Genomic DNA, 19,816 nt, shown 5'->3' with positions numbered 1-19,816 from the left:
CTTGTGGCCTCCCCCGTCGTGGTGATTCAATGGGTGTATGGTATTTTTGTATTATTTCTTTGATCACATTCATGCGATATGAGAGTGGTGATTGATCTCCACCCAACATTGTATACAAAATGTACGAGTTCCACTATGCCAAATCAACAATGTGGAGAAAGATCTTTTTATAATATTTCTTGCTCCTCTTTCTGGGTGTAGGATAATTGCTCAGGTGTTGATTAACTCTGTCAACACCTCCCATGGTGTTGTTGTAGTCCATGACCACCTTGGGTTTTTGACGATACCACTTCTCCTTTCCACATCTACCATTATGAATACTGGACAGAAGAGAAACATCTTTATGGTCCTTCCATTTTAGGGACATGAGCTTATCCTTTACATAAGCTGAAACTTCACCTCTCTTCAACTTTTCCTGTTTCATGCCAACTAGTAAATACTACTGTTCAGTCTAATCGTTCCATATATGTCCGTTCTTTTGGAGACCAAGATGTCTGCAAGCTCAAGAGAAGTGTAATAATTATCCACAGTAAGACAATAGCCCTGGTTCAGTAGTGGTTTCATCAAACTCATCACTACCTGAGATGATACTGGAAACTTCTGTATTCTGGATCAAATAAGCTGTTTTCCCCAGTATAAATAATGAAGTCACATGCATAGCCTGATTTTGATTCACATAGCATGAAGAATTTTATTCCGAAACGAGCCCTTTTCAGTGGTATATACTGTATCCAGCCAATCCTTCCTTTGTTCAACATTAGGCTTTCATCGATTGTAAGATCTTTCACTGGAGTGTACAGGCTGCATTTATCAACAACTTTGGTGCACACAGGACAGATTTTATGTAGCTTAGGGTTTAGCTGAGTTGCTGGGTCGTGAGCTTCATTGTATACAAAATGTAGATATTGCTTTATCTTACAAAATTTTTTGTATGACATAAGTTTACGAAAAATAGGTGTTTCTGTTACTTCATCTCTGGACTAATACATCTACAGATCTGGCTTTTGTATCACACCTTGCAGAATAAGAATTCCCAAAAATACTTTGATGTCATTCCCAGTAACTGGTTTCCAAGAAGTTACATGCCATTGCCTAGCAAACCTATTAGTTTCATCAACAATCACTCTGCTAAGTTCTTCATCAATAAACCTTTCAAAATACTGTAAAAGCCCACCTTCTTCGTCTTCTTCAAAATGAATGGCTGAATTCCCAGTAAAGACAAAACGTGTTCGACTCTGCCCTTCATCACTCAATTTCGTCCAACCTATTGCATCTTGTCCAGGAGTGTCATCTTTGCTGCTGTCATTAGAAGAGTAGTCACACAAAAGGAGTCTAACGAGCCACTTTCAGACTGGGAGTCATTACTATCAGTCTCTTCAGTCGCCACAACTAGTACAGTTACATTATCACTACTACCGTCAAAGTTAGCCTTTAGAGCAGTGGTTCCCAACCGCGGCTCTCAGAGTCGCATGCGGCTCCAAGGTAGCTTTCTTGCGGCTCTCAATGACCCCTGAAAATCCCACAAAAAAAAAAATCTATTTATAATAATTAGGGCGATTATTTTTTGACTTGTCAAAAATAATAAAAAATTGGTCAAAATTTATAGTGTTAGTTCAAAATTTTTCATTTTACATCTTACAGTTACACCTTGTAGCCTACTTTATACTGTTGTGAATGGCCCATTGTCTACTTATTGTGAATCATAAACCACCTCCTGAATCCTAAACCACAATTGCGCCTCGCTTTGACAAAGTTGTTAAAGCTCAAAGCCAAGACCAAGTTGGACATTAAATTTATTTGTGTTATTTTTCTAGTTAGTGTTGCTATTCGTTGGTACATGATTTCATGCTTTAAACTTTTCGTTATAATTACTTGAGTGTTTTCATGCGGCTCCATACATACTCTGAAGTTTGAAATTCGGCCCCGACACCAAAAAAGGTTGGGAACCACTGCTTTAGAGTATATGACTCTGTGTAAAAACACAATAATTACTCCTTCTATTCACCTGAAAACTGCTGAAAACAGCTTTGTATTGGTTATGTTATTGGCTCTCCAGCTCACCCAACGACGGAAATAACAAAAAGATAGATTGTAGATCGCGCTATTGATTTAAAACTACAATTAAATAGTTAAAGAATTTATTTGAGCATATGTGAGCGTTTGTCCTAAAAACGAGTTAACTCGTGATAGTTAATTTTTATCGTCGACCGATTCTGAGTTAACTCGGGGTAGTTAGGCAAGTAGTTAATTACTTAAGTAACCACATTAATCTACAAAAATGATGAAGTCACAACACTACCTTAGTCTCCACCAACCCCAACTCTCATTTTGCATTGATCACTAAATTGCCCTTTGCTTCCTCACTTCAATAGATTAGTGTGGTAACTTCCTCAGATTAGTGTTGTTTCTTCCATACATTAGTGTTGTTACTTCTATAGATTAGTGTTGTCTACTTGCAAATCTGGGCTGTAGAGTCATGTAGCCCGTCTACAAAAGTAACCAGTGTATGAATTTTACTACAAAATCGCTATTTTAATACAATATTTGGTCCAATTTAATGGAGTTTATGCAGGTAGTAAGCAAGATTCCTCTTCTAACTGTATACCAAGTTTCAAGTCTCTACGTAAAATACTTTTTAAGTTACATCGCATCAAACCCATCCACCTCGGAAAAACTGGTTTTCAAGCCTAAAACGAAAATGTCGCCATCCAGTGCAAAAACTGTAATATGTCACGAAACAAACGAGTTAGAGAGCCCATTTTTTGCACTTTTGAGCATTAATTCCTTCTCTGTGTTTGTTTAAATTTTCTCAGAGCTATCTTTTCTGTAAATTTCTTTTTGAACTAGTTTTCTCTGCTTGGGTGTGAATTTTGTGTCGGAGCTAGTGTACGAAAAAGACCGACTATGGCAAAATGCATTGTTATCAATAGCAAATTAGTGTTACTCAATATCTATGGAATAGTAGGCTACGATACCAGATATGTTAAAACAGATATTTATATATATTCAGATTCAAATCGTATATATATATTATAATATATACATACATTAAAATAAAATATTTAACATGCACATTTACTTTCCTGCTCTTATTTACTTTTGCATTGAGAAATAATTGAGACAAAATGCCCACGTAGTGACGATCATCTCTTTGATTTAGAATAAATCTTAGTTTTCGGTACGGAAACATGCAGAGAAAGCATGCTTGTCTAGTCAACTTGCCCGTGTCATTGGTTTTTAATTATATCCAATCGAATTTAGCCTGGAGTTGATTATTTTGTTTGGCTTCTCTGGACTGTCCCACAACTTCCCGTTACAGCGATCGTTTTTGCGTTTGCTAGACATGAAAGACCAAGTATTCAACCAATGTGTGACAGAGACAATTTGTTAAGTTTACCAGACATTTTTCGGTGATGTTTGAAGAAAAGCTTTGCAGATTAAGGATGAATTGATTAATAAAAAATTGTTCAAAAATTGACTACTGAAAACATTTGATGTCTATGTTTAAAAAAACCCACCAATCAGAAAATGGCAAACTCAACACAATATGTGTGAAACTGAAAAACTTTTTATTTGTTTCAGTAGTTTTTGGTCAAAAAAATATTTTCAAGAAATATCCTTCATGAAACTTTGTAATTTGATATTAAATCTAACACAGACAAAATTTTACAAAATCAGTTGAAGTTGACCTACTTTGCAGTTCTGTGTAATGCTGTAATTTATAAATCCTGAAAGAAGAATTTTATTGTGCTTCACAAAATTAAACAAATTTATGTTTAACTTACAAGCACTATGTATATTACGTATGTGTATCATTCATAGGAGTTTAGTATTGCATCAATATTTGATGAAGCAGGCTACTTTATTAGTTTTTTCTAGTTTTTTTACTTGTAATTGTTATACATTTGTTTACCAATAAGGTTTGATAGCTTGCTCCTACTAGCATATTGAGTCATTCTTATACCCCACCAAGGTAAAATGTCTGACACCAGGAACTTTTTCGATGACAAATCAACTACAGATGAACGTGTCACAGAATGTAAGAATACAATGGACCAAGAGAGCATAAGTCGATATAGCCGCCAGTTGATCATGCCTGAAATTGGTGTACAAGGGCAGCAGGCATTGTTAAGATCATCTGCTTTAGTGATAGGTGCTGGTGGTCTGGGATGTCCTGTGATACAATATTTAACAGCAGCTGGTCTTGGAAGAATTGGTATTGTCGATTATGATGAGGTGGAACTTAGCAATCTACATAGACAGATCTTACATACAGAGGCAAAAGTAAAATCTGGCACCCACAAAGCAACTTCGGCTGCTGATGCTGCCACAGCGCTCAATTCTAAGATCAAAATCGACCAACATCATTTGCAACTTGATAGAGATAATGTTCTGGAGATAGTACAGAGGTATGATGTAGTAATTGATGCCACCGATAACGTACCATCTCGTTACCTTATCAGTGATGCATGTGTGCTTCTTAACAAACCACTCATCTCTGGAAGCGCCTTGCGATGGGAAGGTCAGCTGACCATCTATCATTACAAGGCACCAGATGAAGAGAACTATGGACCATGTTATCGCTGTTTATACCCCAATCCTCCTGCACCAGAAACTGTGACCAATTGCTCTGACGGAGGGGTGTTGGGAGTGGTACCGGGGATTATAGGTTGCCTTCAGGCTCTTGAGGCAGTTAAGATCATGATTGGCGTCTCTCCATCTTACCACAAGAAGCTTTTGGTGTTTGATGGCCTTGTTGGGATGTTTAGGTCAATTAAAATAAGAGGATTTCAAGAGAGCTGTGTTGTTTGTGGCAAGAACCCAACAATATCAAAAGACTCTTTACCAGATTATGAGAAGTTCTGTGGAATGGCTGCTGCTGATAAATGCATTACCATTAAACTTTTACCAGCTGACCAACGTATCAGTCCTGTGGAATATAAAACTAAATTTATTGACAGTCAGATGCCACATATCTTGCTTGATGTCCGCCAGCATGTCGAACTGGACATATGTGCTTTGCCCAACACTACCAATGTACCTATCAAGGCTCTAGAATTTTGCAAAGCTAAGTGCTTGTCATTAAAAAGCAAAAACCAAAATGCTAAAACGAATCTTACTGACTCAAATTTGCAAGCATTAAAACACGCAATGGAGCAATTATCAGGAAAATTTATACAATCAAGTAATGACAAAATCCCAATTATTGTTGTATGTAAACAGGGTAACGATTCCCAAAAGGCTGTTAAAATTTTGAGCCAGTATATTACTTTCGAGCTTCCTGTAAGTATTTGTGATATGATAGGCGGCCTAATGGCCTGGGGTGGAACTGTAGACAAGGCATTTCCTTATTATTAGTTCATGACTATCACAATACTTCATGCCCGGTGTATTGTTGTTGATTGTGTGTAGGTAACCATTTATATTTTTGTGATCTCTAAGAGCGGTAGAGTGCCATCCAATACGCTGCTTTTTTAGTTTACTTACTGTGTACATTTCTATACTGTATTACTAAGAAAGAACATGTTTTAATTTTAAATGTGTGTTTTAAGGAAACATGGTACTTTGTCTTCGTACCGTTTTAATAAGAATGGAAAGCATCGCTTGTGTCTTTTACCTTTGAGACCTTGCTAACTTAATGCTTTGCATTATTTTCAGTTCATTCCTAAGTTCGATTGCTAATTATTACTGTTCATTTGAAATCATTTAAGTCATTGGAAAAATAGTACCACTGAGAAATCAATTGTACGAAGCATATACTGAGGATACTTAAAGAAGATGATGGGTGAGAAACATTTTACCATACGTACGGTGCCACTTTAATTTGAAATGCATTATAAATATGATACTGTATATAGTTCTGTATCTGTACTGGCAGCCATGAACACAATTAGAATGCAGATTGTTTTATGCACATAACTTTTAATTGCTAATTAAAAAGACCAATGCTAAAGTGCTATGCAGATATTTTTCAAATCTTTCTATCCAAAATATGTGCTATGCTGGCAACATGCAGAATATTCAACCATTGTAGGCACCAGACATATCATAAAAGTTTGGTCTAGACATGTTAATAAAGGAATTTTGGCAAATGATAAATCACCAGCAATCATATCATGAAGTTGTTGGCACTGAAGTGTTATCAAACTCTCACTTGACATCTGTCGTGATGACACTTCAAAACGGTGGCTATTTTGCTTCCGGGATGCAGCTGTGTCCCCTGGTTGGCAGTTATTTGAATATGATATGGAACGTTTTGAAGATATACGATTTTAAAAGGTTGTTTTGGCCTTGTGTATGATTTTCAATTTTTATACTATATATATAGCTAATTTTTGTTCCTTAAGTTTGTTATATATATGCAAATACTGAAAATAATAAGATGCAGAATATAGCATTAAACTTTGGCAGGTATTCCCAAGCTTTGCTATGGTATAGACTATAGACCAACAACTAAGCGTAAATTTTACTTTATTGAAGTAGTTGGGAAAATTGGATGGTAGCAAAGTAGTTTTTGTCATAAATATCCTCTCGTTTGGGTGTGTCGTTGTTTATTGATTTTTAAAAATGTTGATCTGTGCAGAAATAAACAAGCACAGGTTATTGTTATGTTAAGGTTCATGACAAACTGTAAACTCACTTGCTTTGTATTGTTTGCTCTCTAGTTACAACAAAGCAGAGTTGTCACGAGTTTAATCTGTGTTTGTATTGTCATTCTATGCTCAAATTGCAGAAAACATATGTTACACATTGTTAGTTGAGAAGCAGGTTATGTGGCTCAAAGCCAGATTTAAGGCAGTGGTTGTACTAAAGTATTAGGCACATTTGTACGTTATGTATATGAGTTAGATTATTACATAGTAGAATATTTCATAAAAACAAGTAATGTAAGGATTGGACTTTGTTTTTATTCAAGAATGATTGTAGCAAAAGACTATCATTAACTTTGTGATGCTATCCTATTGAATAAAAACTAATTTTAGTTTAGGATTCCATAAACTATATAATATACCAACTACATTGCTAAAAAGTGAGACTCCGTGACATCATCAATTGAGTACGTATTTCGCAAAGCATGACCTACCCGCATTTTCTTTGCCGTTATTTACCATGTGTAGTTTTAATTATTTGATCAAATTTAACCTAGTATTTGCAGAAAGAGGGTTATTATTATGTTTTGTTGCACATAACGATGGAAATGGTTTGTAATGATTTTAAAGCTATGGAATAAATATTCTGCACAAACTTTGGAGCATGAAACTTGAATGTATCTGCAAACTTTTTATCTAGTTTGAATGTATAAATTCACATCTTCAAACTCATTTTGTATTTAAAGTAGTATCTAAATCTTCGTAAGATTATTAAGTTCATAGTTTTGATGTAACTAGACAGCCCGCCACCCTGTGGATTGCACATTTACTCTGCTAAAACGATTGCTTTTAATTATTTTCGGTTGCTCAGCCCTTAACATCTACTTATTCAATGGCATATCTTCGTGCAGTTGTAGTTGTGTACACATTGCATATTAAGTGTATATTGTACAACCACCTTGTCCTAGCTTATACATCGCATATTGAGTCAGACTGGTTGTTGTGACATCACAAGAGCTTGTGATTTGAGTACGATGTTGTAATAATGTTTCCTTGCTGGTTTTGCTTTGCTGGCGGGAGTAAGGCTCGTATATGTTCGATTTCCTTGTTTGTTGTCGCAGTTCAACACAAAGCAATTACATCGTTAGAAAGAAGAATGCCTTGCTGTGTTACAAATGTTTTAATTGTCAAAATTGACCCAAGCCATGTCTAGTAATTGTCAAAAGTTTAGCAAATTTCAGGCCACTTTTCGTGCTGGATTCGCAAGCGTATGTATGCTTTTTTCTTTCGTTTTCTCGTCAAAGTGTCCGGAGAGAAGGGTCCTGGGACTGGTTTTTCACCTCGATCGAAGGACTTACAATCTTTTCTGTTATTAGTTGCATCTTCTGTGAAAATTTAGCTTTTCTAAATCCCACTGTTAAAAAGCCTTTCTGGTCTGTGAATTACACACAGAGTGGCATACTGAGTAAATCCCACATATGTGTAGTTAGATATATTGTTTCAATTTTGAAAACATTGACTATATTGTTCTATTAGATTAAAGTTTTACTTGCTTGGCTGTGATATATCTGTTTTCACAGAAACTAAGTGCCAATGGCTAGTTTTTTAGTTTACTTAGAAGCAACGTATCAAAATTACTTCAAGTGTGTAAATATGTTATATCATATATAGTCTCACATGGTCTGATCAATGTGCTAGATATTTTTATTTGGGTTAATTGTCGTTAATACAGGCCTATTTCATTTCCAAATAGAGATGCAGTTTTTGCCCTTTTGTTAAACTGATGCAATAATGGATAATGTTATTATTTGGGGTAATGTAAAAATATTGAGGTAAAAAGTATACGTTGGATAAAATAATGACTGATAAAAAAGATGAGGTTGAAATAAATGCAAAGACCCAAGAATTATCCAAAGATCTCAGTAAATTAAAAAGTCATGAAAGTTATAAGCAATATCTAACCATCCTTCCAAGAAACGATGGGAGTTCTCCTGGCAGTGTTGATGATATATTTTCATTCTCAACAAGCAAAACGGTTGTGCATAACCCTCATTTTCAAACAGTGCCATGTATGTATGTGCAATGTGCCCTTCAGCTGCATATACTTAAGTTTAGCTGCAGAGGCTGTGCAGTGTATATATTGGTTAAATGCAAATACTTGTTAACTAATTAATTAAATAACCTCTAGAATTCTTCTTTGGCTTCGATATATATTATATATATTTCACAATGTCTTAAGCTATCAATACAATTTTAGCTGATACCACAACGCCAGCGGACAATATTTATCCTGACTTATCTCAGCCAGAAAACCAATCCATGCCTCCACCTGTAAGTGTTGAAGAAGCTAGAAAAGCTGAACTTGAGCAAGAGCTTGCAAAGGCAAATATTCAGTTTTTTGTTTTGTAGCTAAAATTTTGTAAATTCAAGATTATGAAATAATATTTTCTAAAGAAATTAATGTTTTTGCACATATTTTGTATTAATAAAAGTGTAACATGCTTTGGTTTCGGCCTGAGATTGAAATGGTTTTGTGATGATTAATTTTAATATTAAGACTGAAGAAGAAATTGCAACACTAAGACAAGTTTTACTTGCCAAAGAACAACATGCTGCTGAGTTAAAAAAAGAGTTGGGTATAACTCCCTTAGGCCAGTTGAAAGCGGAGCTGAACAAAGTCCAAAGTTCACAAGCGTAAGTATTACTTATATACTTATAAGTATTACTGAATCTCTTCTTGCATAAAATCTGACAAAAGTCCTGAATGTTTTGACTATTTTTGTAGTTTTAAATGTTGATATGTTATACACATGTTTTGATGAAAGTGCATCTCTGTATGTATTTTTCAGTTGTTTAGAAATATACTGGTTGATTTCATTGTTTTCTGGTAGCCATACGTTGTACTGCTTGCTTATTGTTTTCTTCACCTTGTCCATGTCCATCTACTTTCAGTTCCTGTGGGTGTGGCCGGTAGTCTGTCACATTTAACCACAATCATTGTTGTAATACTTGATGTATCAGTATATTATATTGGCCAACAGATACCAAACCACTCAAGCTAAAGTTTCTGAGTTGAATGAAAAAGTTACATCATCAGAATAGTGAGTTAAATTTTATAGGATTCCTTTATTCGATGCATGCCATTATTCTTAATCACTTACTTCATATGCCTTGGCCAAGAATGTTAACAATGCAGTTACTACGGTATTGAATTTATTGTATTTAACGATTTTGTACACAGTTCCTAAATCAATGCTAAATCCTAAATCAAAAGCTAAATTACAACTGTTACAGAAACGGTATGAACTCCTTGAACTTGAATTGCCATTAGTATCAGTTTAATTGGTTTTGGTATTTGTTTGCAAATCAAGCTAAATTCTAAGAACCAGTAAACATTTACTTGCAATATGATATTCAAAAGATATTTATTTAGTTGTAGCTATAACTATATTTAGTCAATTGGTAATCAGAGGTAATGATGGTTCGCGAATAGGTCATAGGGTAATCATGAAGAAAAAGTATATCTGCACTAATGATCAAAACCGTTCATTATAGGAAGACCAGAAATGACAATTCATGTAATTGAAGGAAATGAAGTGTGTAGACTAGTCATTAAGTTTACATTTTATTTGCACATTTAGTAACAGCATGCGATTTCTAATTAATCTACTAAGTTGTGACATTTTCTGATTTACTTTGGTGCATTTGTCTCAAATTTCAATATTATGTAATCAATTTCTTCTATATTATTTAATAAAATGCAATTAAGTTGGATGTATTTGTTATTTTCAGTTTATATGTTATCCTTATAAATATGCAATAACTTATAAAAACAAAGTGGATTAATTTTTAAAAGATATGAAACTATCCATAGTATACCTGTTGCCATTCATGTGTTATAGACAGGGTTGCCATACCGTCCTTATTTCTAAGATTTGTCCTTATTTTAAAGGTCCGTGTCTTAGAAAATATGTTTGTCCTTTTTTTTAAGACATGTCCTTATTTTCACTTGCGTCCTTATTTTTAGGGCAGAGGTTCGTATTTTGGGCATTTTGAAACCTTTACATTTTGTACCAAAGAGATACCAAAATTAAAAACATGCAGATAGTGTCTTGTTTTTTTTGTTTTTTTTTAGGAACATTGGTTGCTTTTTCCTGTTGTGCACCGTTTAAGGTGGTATTCGTCTTTCGATTCCTAGTCGTCCTTATTTTTGAGTTGAGACCGATGGCAACCCTGGTTATAGATAATGAAAAACATAATGCTGTATAAGTTTTTTTATTTGCCTGCATGCATGTTCATTTTTGTATTGTGTATTTAGCATAATTATTTGCTGACATTTGCATTGCTAAAATGGTGACAGAAGCCTGTTATATCCTCATATTCACATCTAAAGTATACTATATTTATATATAAATATATATATATATATATATGGTTGATTAATAGAATATGATATCTGCACTCAAAATGGGTAGTGGTTTCTAACATATATTTATATATCCTTCGCTTTGGTTCCGACAGTGTCACAACTTGTTGCCTACCAGTTTGCCAAAGCGAATGTAAATTTGAATACTACATACAAACATTGACCATATTTTTATTATTACAAATCTAAATTTCAAAAGTTACCTTTACATCGAATCCTTTACAGAAAGTAAAAAATCATCAACAAAGCGTTTGAGTCTTCATTTTTGTAATTAATCATAAATACAGTGGAATAATTGCAAGATGTTTAATTTTATATATAAACCTTTTGTGTGAATTTGAATTTTTGAGGAACACAAATTGGTATCTTTTAGAGGTGATAATTTTAAGCAATATTAATTCCCTTGCTTGTCGAACGCTTTGATTAGCGAATCGAACAAAATTGGCAGATTCGGATTTGCACAAAAATCAAAATTTATTATTTGTATTCTCACAAGTCCGAATTTTTTGTTCGATTAAAGTCCGAACGTTAAAGTTAAATAACCTAATGACAGACATGTTGGACAGCACATATCCACAATTATGCTAAAGTAGGCTAATCTATTATGAATTATAACATCATGCTTGTTTCTTCACTATCCTTGTAAACTCAAAATCTGTTTGCAACCTGCATTAAACTTGCCCTCATATAAGTTACATAGTTCCTTTTCTAATACTGATTATAAAGCACTGCTGGGAGAGTTATTATATTTAAAACAAACTTTTTTGGGCAAATCCTTAAAATATGGAGCAAGTGCTAAAACAAGTTAACTTAAACCCAGGTACATTTGTCCATAGCTACATCGAACAAAAAATAATTTAATAATAATATTTTTAAGCAGTTTTACTTAAAATTAATGTTTCCAAAAATTTGCTACTAATTCTGACGTGGGTGGTGGCAATTATGATGTCATAATATGAAATCTATGTGTGTGGCAGAGGTGTTTAATTATCAATAAGATGTTTCATTTCAAAGGCAACAATTATTATTGTTCAGTGAAATACTTTGCTTTAGTTTGGACTAAACTGACTTACAGTTGGTGTATTTTTACTGTTCAAGAATGAGGCCAATCTACAGTTCACTGAGCTCAGTCTTGTCTGTTGACAGTAGACCAGTGCGATGCTGGTAATTGCCATAAGCACACAAAAGGTTTACTAGCACATGTATTATCACCTGTAACTGAAAATAAAAATCATCTTCAACTAATCACGTTCCTGTGAGCTTGTTTTCCATCTAAAACACTTTGGCTAGCCTTCCACAGGCAGCACTATGATACTTACTTCAAACGCAACTGTCGCACTTGCTGGTTTGACATTGTCATGTCATAATTGCTGCCATTTCTGTTATAATTAGCGGCAAATTTGTGATATTTTTGGCTATAACACCATTAACACTAACACTGTATATCATTGAAAAACTTTTTGTCTGGTATACGTAATGACAACTCTACTTTGGTTTAAGGTTAACTTGTCTTAGAACTTGCTTCTATAATTATTTATTGTTCTATTATTATCTTTTATACAGCTACAAGAAAACATCAGAAACACTGAAGTCTGCTGGTCACGCCACTGCAGAGGCTTTTAATACATTTGGTTCTACAATGTCAACGAAATTCTCTGAAATGAAGTAGGTGGAAATAAGAGATTTAAGATTTTGAAATGTTAAAGCATGTACACACCAATACGTACTGTATCTGTAAGTAATTTACCATTAGTATGTATTGCTATTTTTTCTGCGTTATAGCCTGACGAGCTTAATTATTACAATTGAATTTATAGCAGGTTTGGTAATTGTTTGATGTTCGAAAGAGCTATTTAACCTGAAATATCACTTAAAATTTTATGGTTTTCAAGTGATTAATATACTGGAAGTACAGTATTCTGATTTGATAGTAACGTTAGACAATTAGACATATATCATACATGTTCTCTTACAAAGTACTCATTGCTGTTGCCATAAATATTTAATAAGCATTGATATACTTTATGCTTACTGGGATGCAGCAGATCACTGCGAAGGCGCAGTTCAACATACGACTCGTTTAAGTAAGGTTGATTGTTCCAATTATGTCATACTGCAAAAGAGTGGACTTTACACTCCGTCTAATCACTGTTTTATACTATGCATTTGCTTTATAATAGATACCTTGTATGTGTTTATGTATATAATTTTTGGTAGTTATGTGCCAAACTGAACATGAATCAAAGTAAGGCGCATTGATAGCGACCATTTACTTCAAAGGCTCCTTACTTGTGGGTCGTGTGAGCCTAAATTCTGCAGCTTGCTGTGCTGCATTGAGTTGGCATTCGATGCAATACAATGTACAAAATTAATTTTGTCAGACTGTGCAATGTCCATCACGTTCAGTAATTTTTGCTACAGTTTAGATTCAAGTTAGCATCACATTCATATATATTTATTTGTTTCATCACAATTAGATTTGTCACTATTATCAAACCAAGTGTTTTGACTTCAACTAAACTGTTCACTTGTGGTTTCAACTATGACGTATGTGGCAGCACAAAGTATCAAGCTTTGCTGTCAGCATTTCTCATCATTTTCGTTATGCGGCCTAGTGTCCAAAACTTTTACCCCTGATTCATAGTATTCTCACAAATATGAAATTTGCAAGTTGCAATTTTGATTAAGCATATATGATAATTAAGCTAAGTTAGCAGATATGGTTTTGATTTGTATGGATAGCAAAATATATCTTTCCTCTTATTTTTCAATTTGGCACATCCGTAATTGTCCTAGCTCAGGGGTCGGCAACCTTTTGCACTTAAAGAGCCATTTTAACCGATATTCCACAAAATAAAAATCACTGGGAGCCGCAAAACTATTTTCACAATAAAACAAAAATATAATAACTAGTCTAACTGCTGCTAGTAGACTGCTAAAAACAACCTTTGTGTTAATTGACTAATTATGACGTCACAACCAGAATGATTATGCTTTCATTTACTATAATGTGCTCAGTGAGATAAAGACGCGAGTGTTCTTCTGTTTGTTTCTACTGTAGCAATAAAATTAATAAGAGCCGCATTAGAAGGATGAAAGAGCCGCATGCGGCTCTGGAGCCGCAGGTTGCCGACCCCTGTCCTAGCTTAACATACACTTTTGATGGTTTTGAACAATGTCTTTTTTTCTTCAATTTAAATTGTATAGGTCCCTACTTAAAACCCAACGTTTGCATAATCAAAGGTATGGTTATTCCTATCAGCTGAGTTCTATGACTTTTTTTTATGACAGAAATTCACCTACGTTCAAAAGCTTTGAAGAAAAAGTAGAAGGCATGGGCACATCAATCATGGTAAGAAAACAAAATTTGTGAATCGCAAAAGGCCTAAATAAATTTGATAGGGCTAGAGCTGGCAGCCATATTTCATGCATGCAGGAGATTTGAGCTCAAAATGATAAACTTGAATCAAACTGTAAATTTTATTGATACCTGGCTAATTGAACAGTGTAATTATGTGGTTACCACACTTCAAAAGATTTTGGAGTAATAATGATTTTTAAGCAGTTTTGTATAAGTTGACATATTTAGAAATAAAATGTTTGATCCGACACAAAAATTACTCTTACAGATCACTCGATAGTTGTTGCATTGACCAGAATGGTCAACTTTATTTTCAAAAATTAATTAAAATTTATCGTTGACAGGCAAAAGTATCAGGCACATCACGTGAAGGAAGTGCTGGTAATACCCCTACTGGTGATGTACCCTCAAAGGACCCAGTGACAGAGCAGCCTCATGTCACAGAAAACCCTCCCATCTAAACCTGCCCCACCCATAAACAGAAGCTAATATCGTCAGATAAACTATTACTTCTACAAGCGTCGCATATAGCATACCACTAGCTAACCCTGCTGTTTTGTAAAAGAAAAATAAAATCATGGTTTTTGTTCCATTTCTGCAATATACACATAACTTAACTTGGCTACCTGTGTTCCAGTTTAACTAGCGTTAGAAGAAATGAAATTTGGGGATAGTCGCACTTAATCTTTACTCGTTCAACGTTAAGCGTGAATCAAATGGAAAATAAAGATGCACATATTACATAGTTGTAGACATATATATTTTCTGTTAGTTCTGTATCCATACACAAAGCTTGTACTGACGATATACCTTGCTTTTCGCACGTGCAAGAGACTTAAAGTCGAACGCCACATTTCATAAAGTTTTTGTGTGTTAGTGTTATATAAACATGCATGCAAATGGTTTCTGTTGCGTTGATGGTGTTTGTTAAAAAATTGAGTGTTATATTTATGCGGTGGAGTACAACATTTGTTAATTTTAAATTTAAGTTATTAACAAAAATTTAGTTCTACAGATCCAATATTTGATGTACTGTCAACAACAGGTGCAGACTATAGTGGTTTGCAGAAACTTGATTGGTAACTGTTTTACAGGTTTTGTGATCTTAAGAATTTTCCCACTAAAGAAAAATTGTTGCTTGCTATTTTTAACAAACTATTCAATTTAAACATAACTAAATGTAGTGCTCCATAGTGCCAGACTGCAACTTAAACTTTGCATTTAAAATTATATTTTTAGCTGTATGTAATCAGTTATTTGCTTGGTTCAATGTGCTGTAAATTGTTTAATAAAATAATGTGGTGCAATGCAATTTTTGTTAACATTTTTGATACATATGGTGAGAATTTAATTTTGGTGCTTGTAACGATTTTTAGTAACAACCAATAGCGTTTCAGGTTATCAGGCAAACAACTTCTACTGAAAATCACATTTGTAACTAATGCAGTGGTTTCAGCTTTATAAACCCACTTCGGGATATTACCATTTTGAGGTTAAAAAGCAGGTGGGCTCATAAAGCAGGAAGGGTGTTTTCATCTTTATGGATGACTGTATGAAGTTAAGCTTTGAAATTAAGTTAGTTGGCCAGAAAAAGGGTGTAAGGATATAACGCATTCCTTGGCTGTACAGTATTACAGATAATTTACATTGCAAGGTAATCTGGCCATTTTTTCGGCTCGAGTCAAGTAGAGTCAATTTAAACTGCGATTTGAGTTAACTAAATGCTATTAAATTAAACATGAATATGACACAGTACTCGTTGCTTTATATTGATAACCATAATATCATTGCTGTTTCAAAATTAGTTTGGTTGATACTTATATAACAGAAACATGTAATTCGTTAAAAATATCAATTTTATTACTTAAATCTTATTTTTTGCCATCGCAAATTTAATCACCGAGTGCGAGTCATTTAGGATATTAGACTTCAAGTCAAGAATAATTAATATGTGACCCAAGTCATTACAACACTGTCATGCTGTGCTGAAAGCTTTGGTGTGATCATGATTTGGAAACGGGCTTATAAAACAGGGCAAAAGACATTATTTTACTACAGCAACAAATGAAGACCATAATAAAGTGGGCTTTAAACTGAGCGACCATTGTAAAATAATTTTGAAATTTTATCTACTTGAGAACCAGTAGGGTGTGTAACGTAAAAACGTATATATCTTTGTTAAATTTAGTATAACTTTAATTAGCAATCAGAAAGAAACGCCACCACAGTGTCCGTGTGTAAGCTTTCATTAGATTAGCAAGGAGAAAATTCACAAACTAGCAGATGGTGTATGTGTAAAAAACACCTTATCAACGAAACAACACCCTGCTGCAATTGTTCATAATAATGTCATCAAAATTGCAACAATTTGTCAACTCTGCATGCATTCCATGCAACATAGAAAGTTTTCAGACACAAATGACTACACCAGTGATCCATCATCCAATCGTTGCCTTGCGAGGTTTGTGCGTCCTCTGTTGATGAGGAGTCTTACCAAAAAATCTTTATTGGCGTCTTCACTTCCCTGATATTGGTTATGGAGTAAAAAAAAATTTAAGTTAATCACATGCTCACAATGCTAAAGTCATATCACACTACAGTATTACGTCAGTATTAAACTTAAATTTTCCCCTTCAATTGGAAAAAACATCTACCTGTTTTTCTTTTTCTGCTTTCATCATTTGATGTAACAGAGGGGGCGTTGGTATATAAAGTGGAATTTCTTTGATTTCTTCAGTTTTGGGCTGGTAATTGAGATAATAATCTTCTTTATATTTGGGGATAAGTCTCCAGAGATGCTCATTCATATCTGGGATTTCCTCCTCATAACCTTTACTTCTCCCGTCAACTGTTTGAATGCCCCATGCTATCCCATACTCATATTCCTTTATTACATATCACAACAAACGATGAACAGATTAATCAGTTGCAAATCAACGTGAATTCTTGCCATGACATACATACTTAAATTGGAAAGTATGGCAGATTTTGAGGAAAGGTTTTGTGTGGATATAAATAATTTAGCGTAACTACTGTACATGCAATGCTGTCTTATTTCTGTGTCAATTAATTATTATGTATATTGTATAGACATGTAAACAACCAAAGCTGCCTTTTGTGTTTATAATAAAATGGCATGTCTGTTAAAAAATTTGCCTTGCACATCAACAGATTTCATGCGTTCGTCTGCCATATTTTTCACTATGGCTGTTCCTGACTAACTACAGTCTAAAAATTATCATTGTTCATTTAACTTACTTTGTGATTATGAACATCACTACCAAATAAAATTAGGAAAAGAATGCTTCTTATTAGCAGGTTATTGACCTTACTACACAAATATTCCAGTTTTTCAAACCTACAAAAGTTTGATGGTATTACGGTATGTCACAATGAAAAGTGTAGCACACGCATGAATGAAACTAGTTAACATGCATTCCAAACTTTTACTCATTCACAGTGATTTATAACACACAAACAGGCTATGCTGGTTGCTTGAACACCAGTTCATACTATACAAATAAAAAAATAAAGCTTCAATGCATGACTTCACGCCAAAATTTATGTTTGTGCAAAGGTGATTTCTCGTCAAAAACTGCCATAGCTTTCAGTCGGTCATACTGTATATCTAGAATAATATCAGCCATAGCCTACTTCAGTGTTGTGATCAACGTGCACTCGGGTAATTCTCCAATAGGTAAATAATGAGTTGTCTGCCCACTGACAAGTCGTTATAATTCTTCCAATGCCCCAGTGAGGAAGCTGAAAGTACAAGCAAAATTTTCAAAAATTAGTGTATAAAGCAGTGGTTCTCTAACTGGTTTGGCACACTGAAGGTATTTCTAATTTTTTGATATTTGTTAGGATACTTAAAAAAGTTACTCAACAATGTTGGTCAAATAACAATACACTCTAAAGATTTTGCAGCCTCTGTTGCAGTAGCATCAATGAAATAAGAAATAAGTCTGCAACTACCATAATACTGTTTAGGTAACATATGTGCTTGCTGTTATCGTGGCAAAGTAAAGGTCATGAAGTTAGTTTCTACTTTTTTTGTTTCATTTAATGCAGTGTTTTCTTAACTTTGTTAACTAGCAACACAATAACTTAATCACGCATATCAGACAAACTACAAAAAGCAAGTTATTGCAGTGTAGCTTTTATTTACGCAGGGAGTGAGTGCTAACAAAGCAAAGATTTCTATTGAAAACACACTTAAAAGGGGTTTTTCCTAATGAAAAGTGTGAAACCTGCACATACAAGGTTTATCAAAGTACAAGCCAAACTTTTTTATCTCCATGCCGAATTATAATAAATAAACAAAGAATAACTGGTTGCTTGCATGCTAAGTTATAAATAAACCATGAATTCAGGCTTTAGTGTATGCCATAACGCCAAAGTGTGCATCTTTACACACACAATTTCTCGTCGAAAATGGTCCTACTTTCCAGTTGGGGTTTTGAAACCAGTTATTTGTGCTTTAGCTTCTTAAAGCAAATTGTGCCGCAAAAAAAGCTTGAGATTAGGGTGACATATGCTAAAAATATTGAGAAACTCTGGTTTACATAGTTTGATAAAAAAAAATTTGAAAGGAGAATAGGTCTATGTCATAATATGCTTAATACATGTTGCATACTCAAAATTCATGTGAAAGACAAAGCTAGTGAATTTTTTGTGATTAAAAATGCAAATTTTTGTCTGCAAGCCACCAGCTTTGGAGATTGATAACATAATGCATTATAAACAAACAGTAGTCAACACAAATTACCTGTGATAACACTTGAAATAAACGTTTTTCATTTTTTCTGCGTTGCAACATACTCTCAGTTGGGTATTCTAAGCGTTTTTGCATTATCTTATGCATAGGCATTGGGTATTTTCTGGCTACATGGGTCTGCAAAAATATGATATATAGGCCTATGTTATAATAATTATAGTAGAGTATCCTATTACAATGAAGCCTAGCTTATTTACCATTACTACATTATCGAATCGGTAATTATTATTATTATTATTATACATGTAATTATTTCCACTACAACCATTTTATTTACCATCAATTTTCGTTCTACTCCTGCAGCAATCTGAGCCATATTGAATGCGGTTTCAAAAAAGAGCTTTACCACGTTTATTCCAAACCACACGCAGTGCTGTGAGTGCAGGAAAGCAGCAAACTTTGTAACAAATTACAGAATTAAAACGTTTTGTTTTCACAAAACCAAGGTAAAGACCTTTGAAAAACTTCACCAGATGAATGTTAGTTCTTTTACAATAGTCGTTTCTGACTTTTTTAGCTCAAAACCATAGGCCTAGTAGGCATGTAGGCTAGTACTGCAGGCTAATACGTACATACATGCAGCATAGCGTATAATACAATGTCACAACAACAAAAAAAAACCGCATTGTTATCGGGGAAACCCCTATTAACAATAATTTGAA

At 34.1% G+C, this 19,816-nt stretch overlaps 3 protein-coding genes across 6 annotated transcripts; 2 read left to right on the top strand and 1 right to left on the bottom strand.

Moving 5' to 3' along the window:
• The first annotated feature begins 1,956 nt into the window (after positions 1-1,956).
• LOC143451334 (adenylyltransferase and sulfurtransferase MOCS3-like) lies at positions 1,957-5,658 on the top strand. Its single transcript, XM_076951798.1, has one exon. The coding sequence runs from the start codon at positions 3,979-3,981 to the stop codon at positions 5,356-5,358; it is 1,380 nt and encodes a 459-aa protein (XP_076807913.1). The 5' UTR covers positions 1,957-3,978; the 3' UTR covers positions 5,359-5,658.
• On the top strand, positions 5,657-15,689 carry LOC143451335 (tumor protein D54-like). 4 transcript variants are annotated; one of them, XM_076951802.1, is made up of 7 exons: positions 5,657-5,785; positions 8,848-8,972; positions 9,148-9,284; positions 9,632-9,691; positions 12,580-12,681; positions 14,308-14,368; positions 14,722-15,689. In XM_076951802.1, exons 1-7 carry the CDS (start codon positions 5,779-5,781, stop codon positions 14,836-14,838), a joined length of 609 nt encoding a protein of 202 aa, XP_076807917.1. In that variant the 5' UTR covers positions 5,657-5,778; the 3' UTR covers positions 14,839-15,689. The 4 variants fall into 4 exon arrangements, with proteins under 4 accessions (XP_076807917.1, XP_076807916.1, XP_076807914.1 ...); XM_076951799.1 differs by lacking the exon at positions 5,657-5,785 and adding an exon at positions 8,350-8,659; XM_076951801.1 differs by lacking the exons at positions 5,657-5,785; positions 14,308-14,368; positions 14,722-15,689 and adding exons at positions 8,329-8,659; positions 13,059-14,301.
• Positions 15,690-16,122: 433 nt separating this feature from the next.
• LOC143451337 (small ribosomal subunit protein mS34-like) lies at positions 16,123-19,736 on the bottom strand. Its single transcript, XM_076951804.1, has 5 exons — positions 19,432-19,736; positions 19,146-19,271; positions 18,032-18,139; positions 17,032-17,262; positions 16,123-16,901 (listed from the first exon to the last, which is right to left on the bottom strand). Exons 1-5 carry the CDS (start codon positions 19,468-19,470, stop codon positions 16,800-16,802), a joined length of 606 nt encoding a protein of 201 aa, XP_076807919.1. The 5' UTR covers positions 19,471-19,736; the 3' UTR covers positions 16,123-16,799.
• Positions 19,737-19,816: the final 80 nt, after the last annotated feature.

The sequence above is a fragment of the Clavelina lepadiformis genome, chromosome 4 (assembly GCF_947623445.1).
Source record: "Clavelina lepadiformis chromosome 4, kaClaLepa1.1, whole genome shotgun sequence".
Classification (NCBI taxonomy): Eukaryota; Metazoa; Chordata; class Ascidiacea; order Aplousobranchia; family Clavelinidae; genus Clavelina; species Clavelina lepadiformis.
Note: the sequence above shows the minus strand (reverse complement) of the source record. Positions and strands in the feature narration are given on the sequence as shown.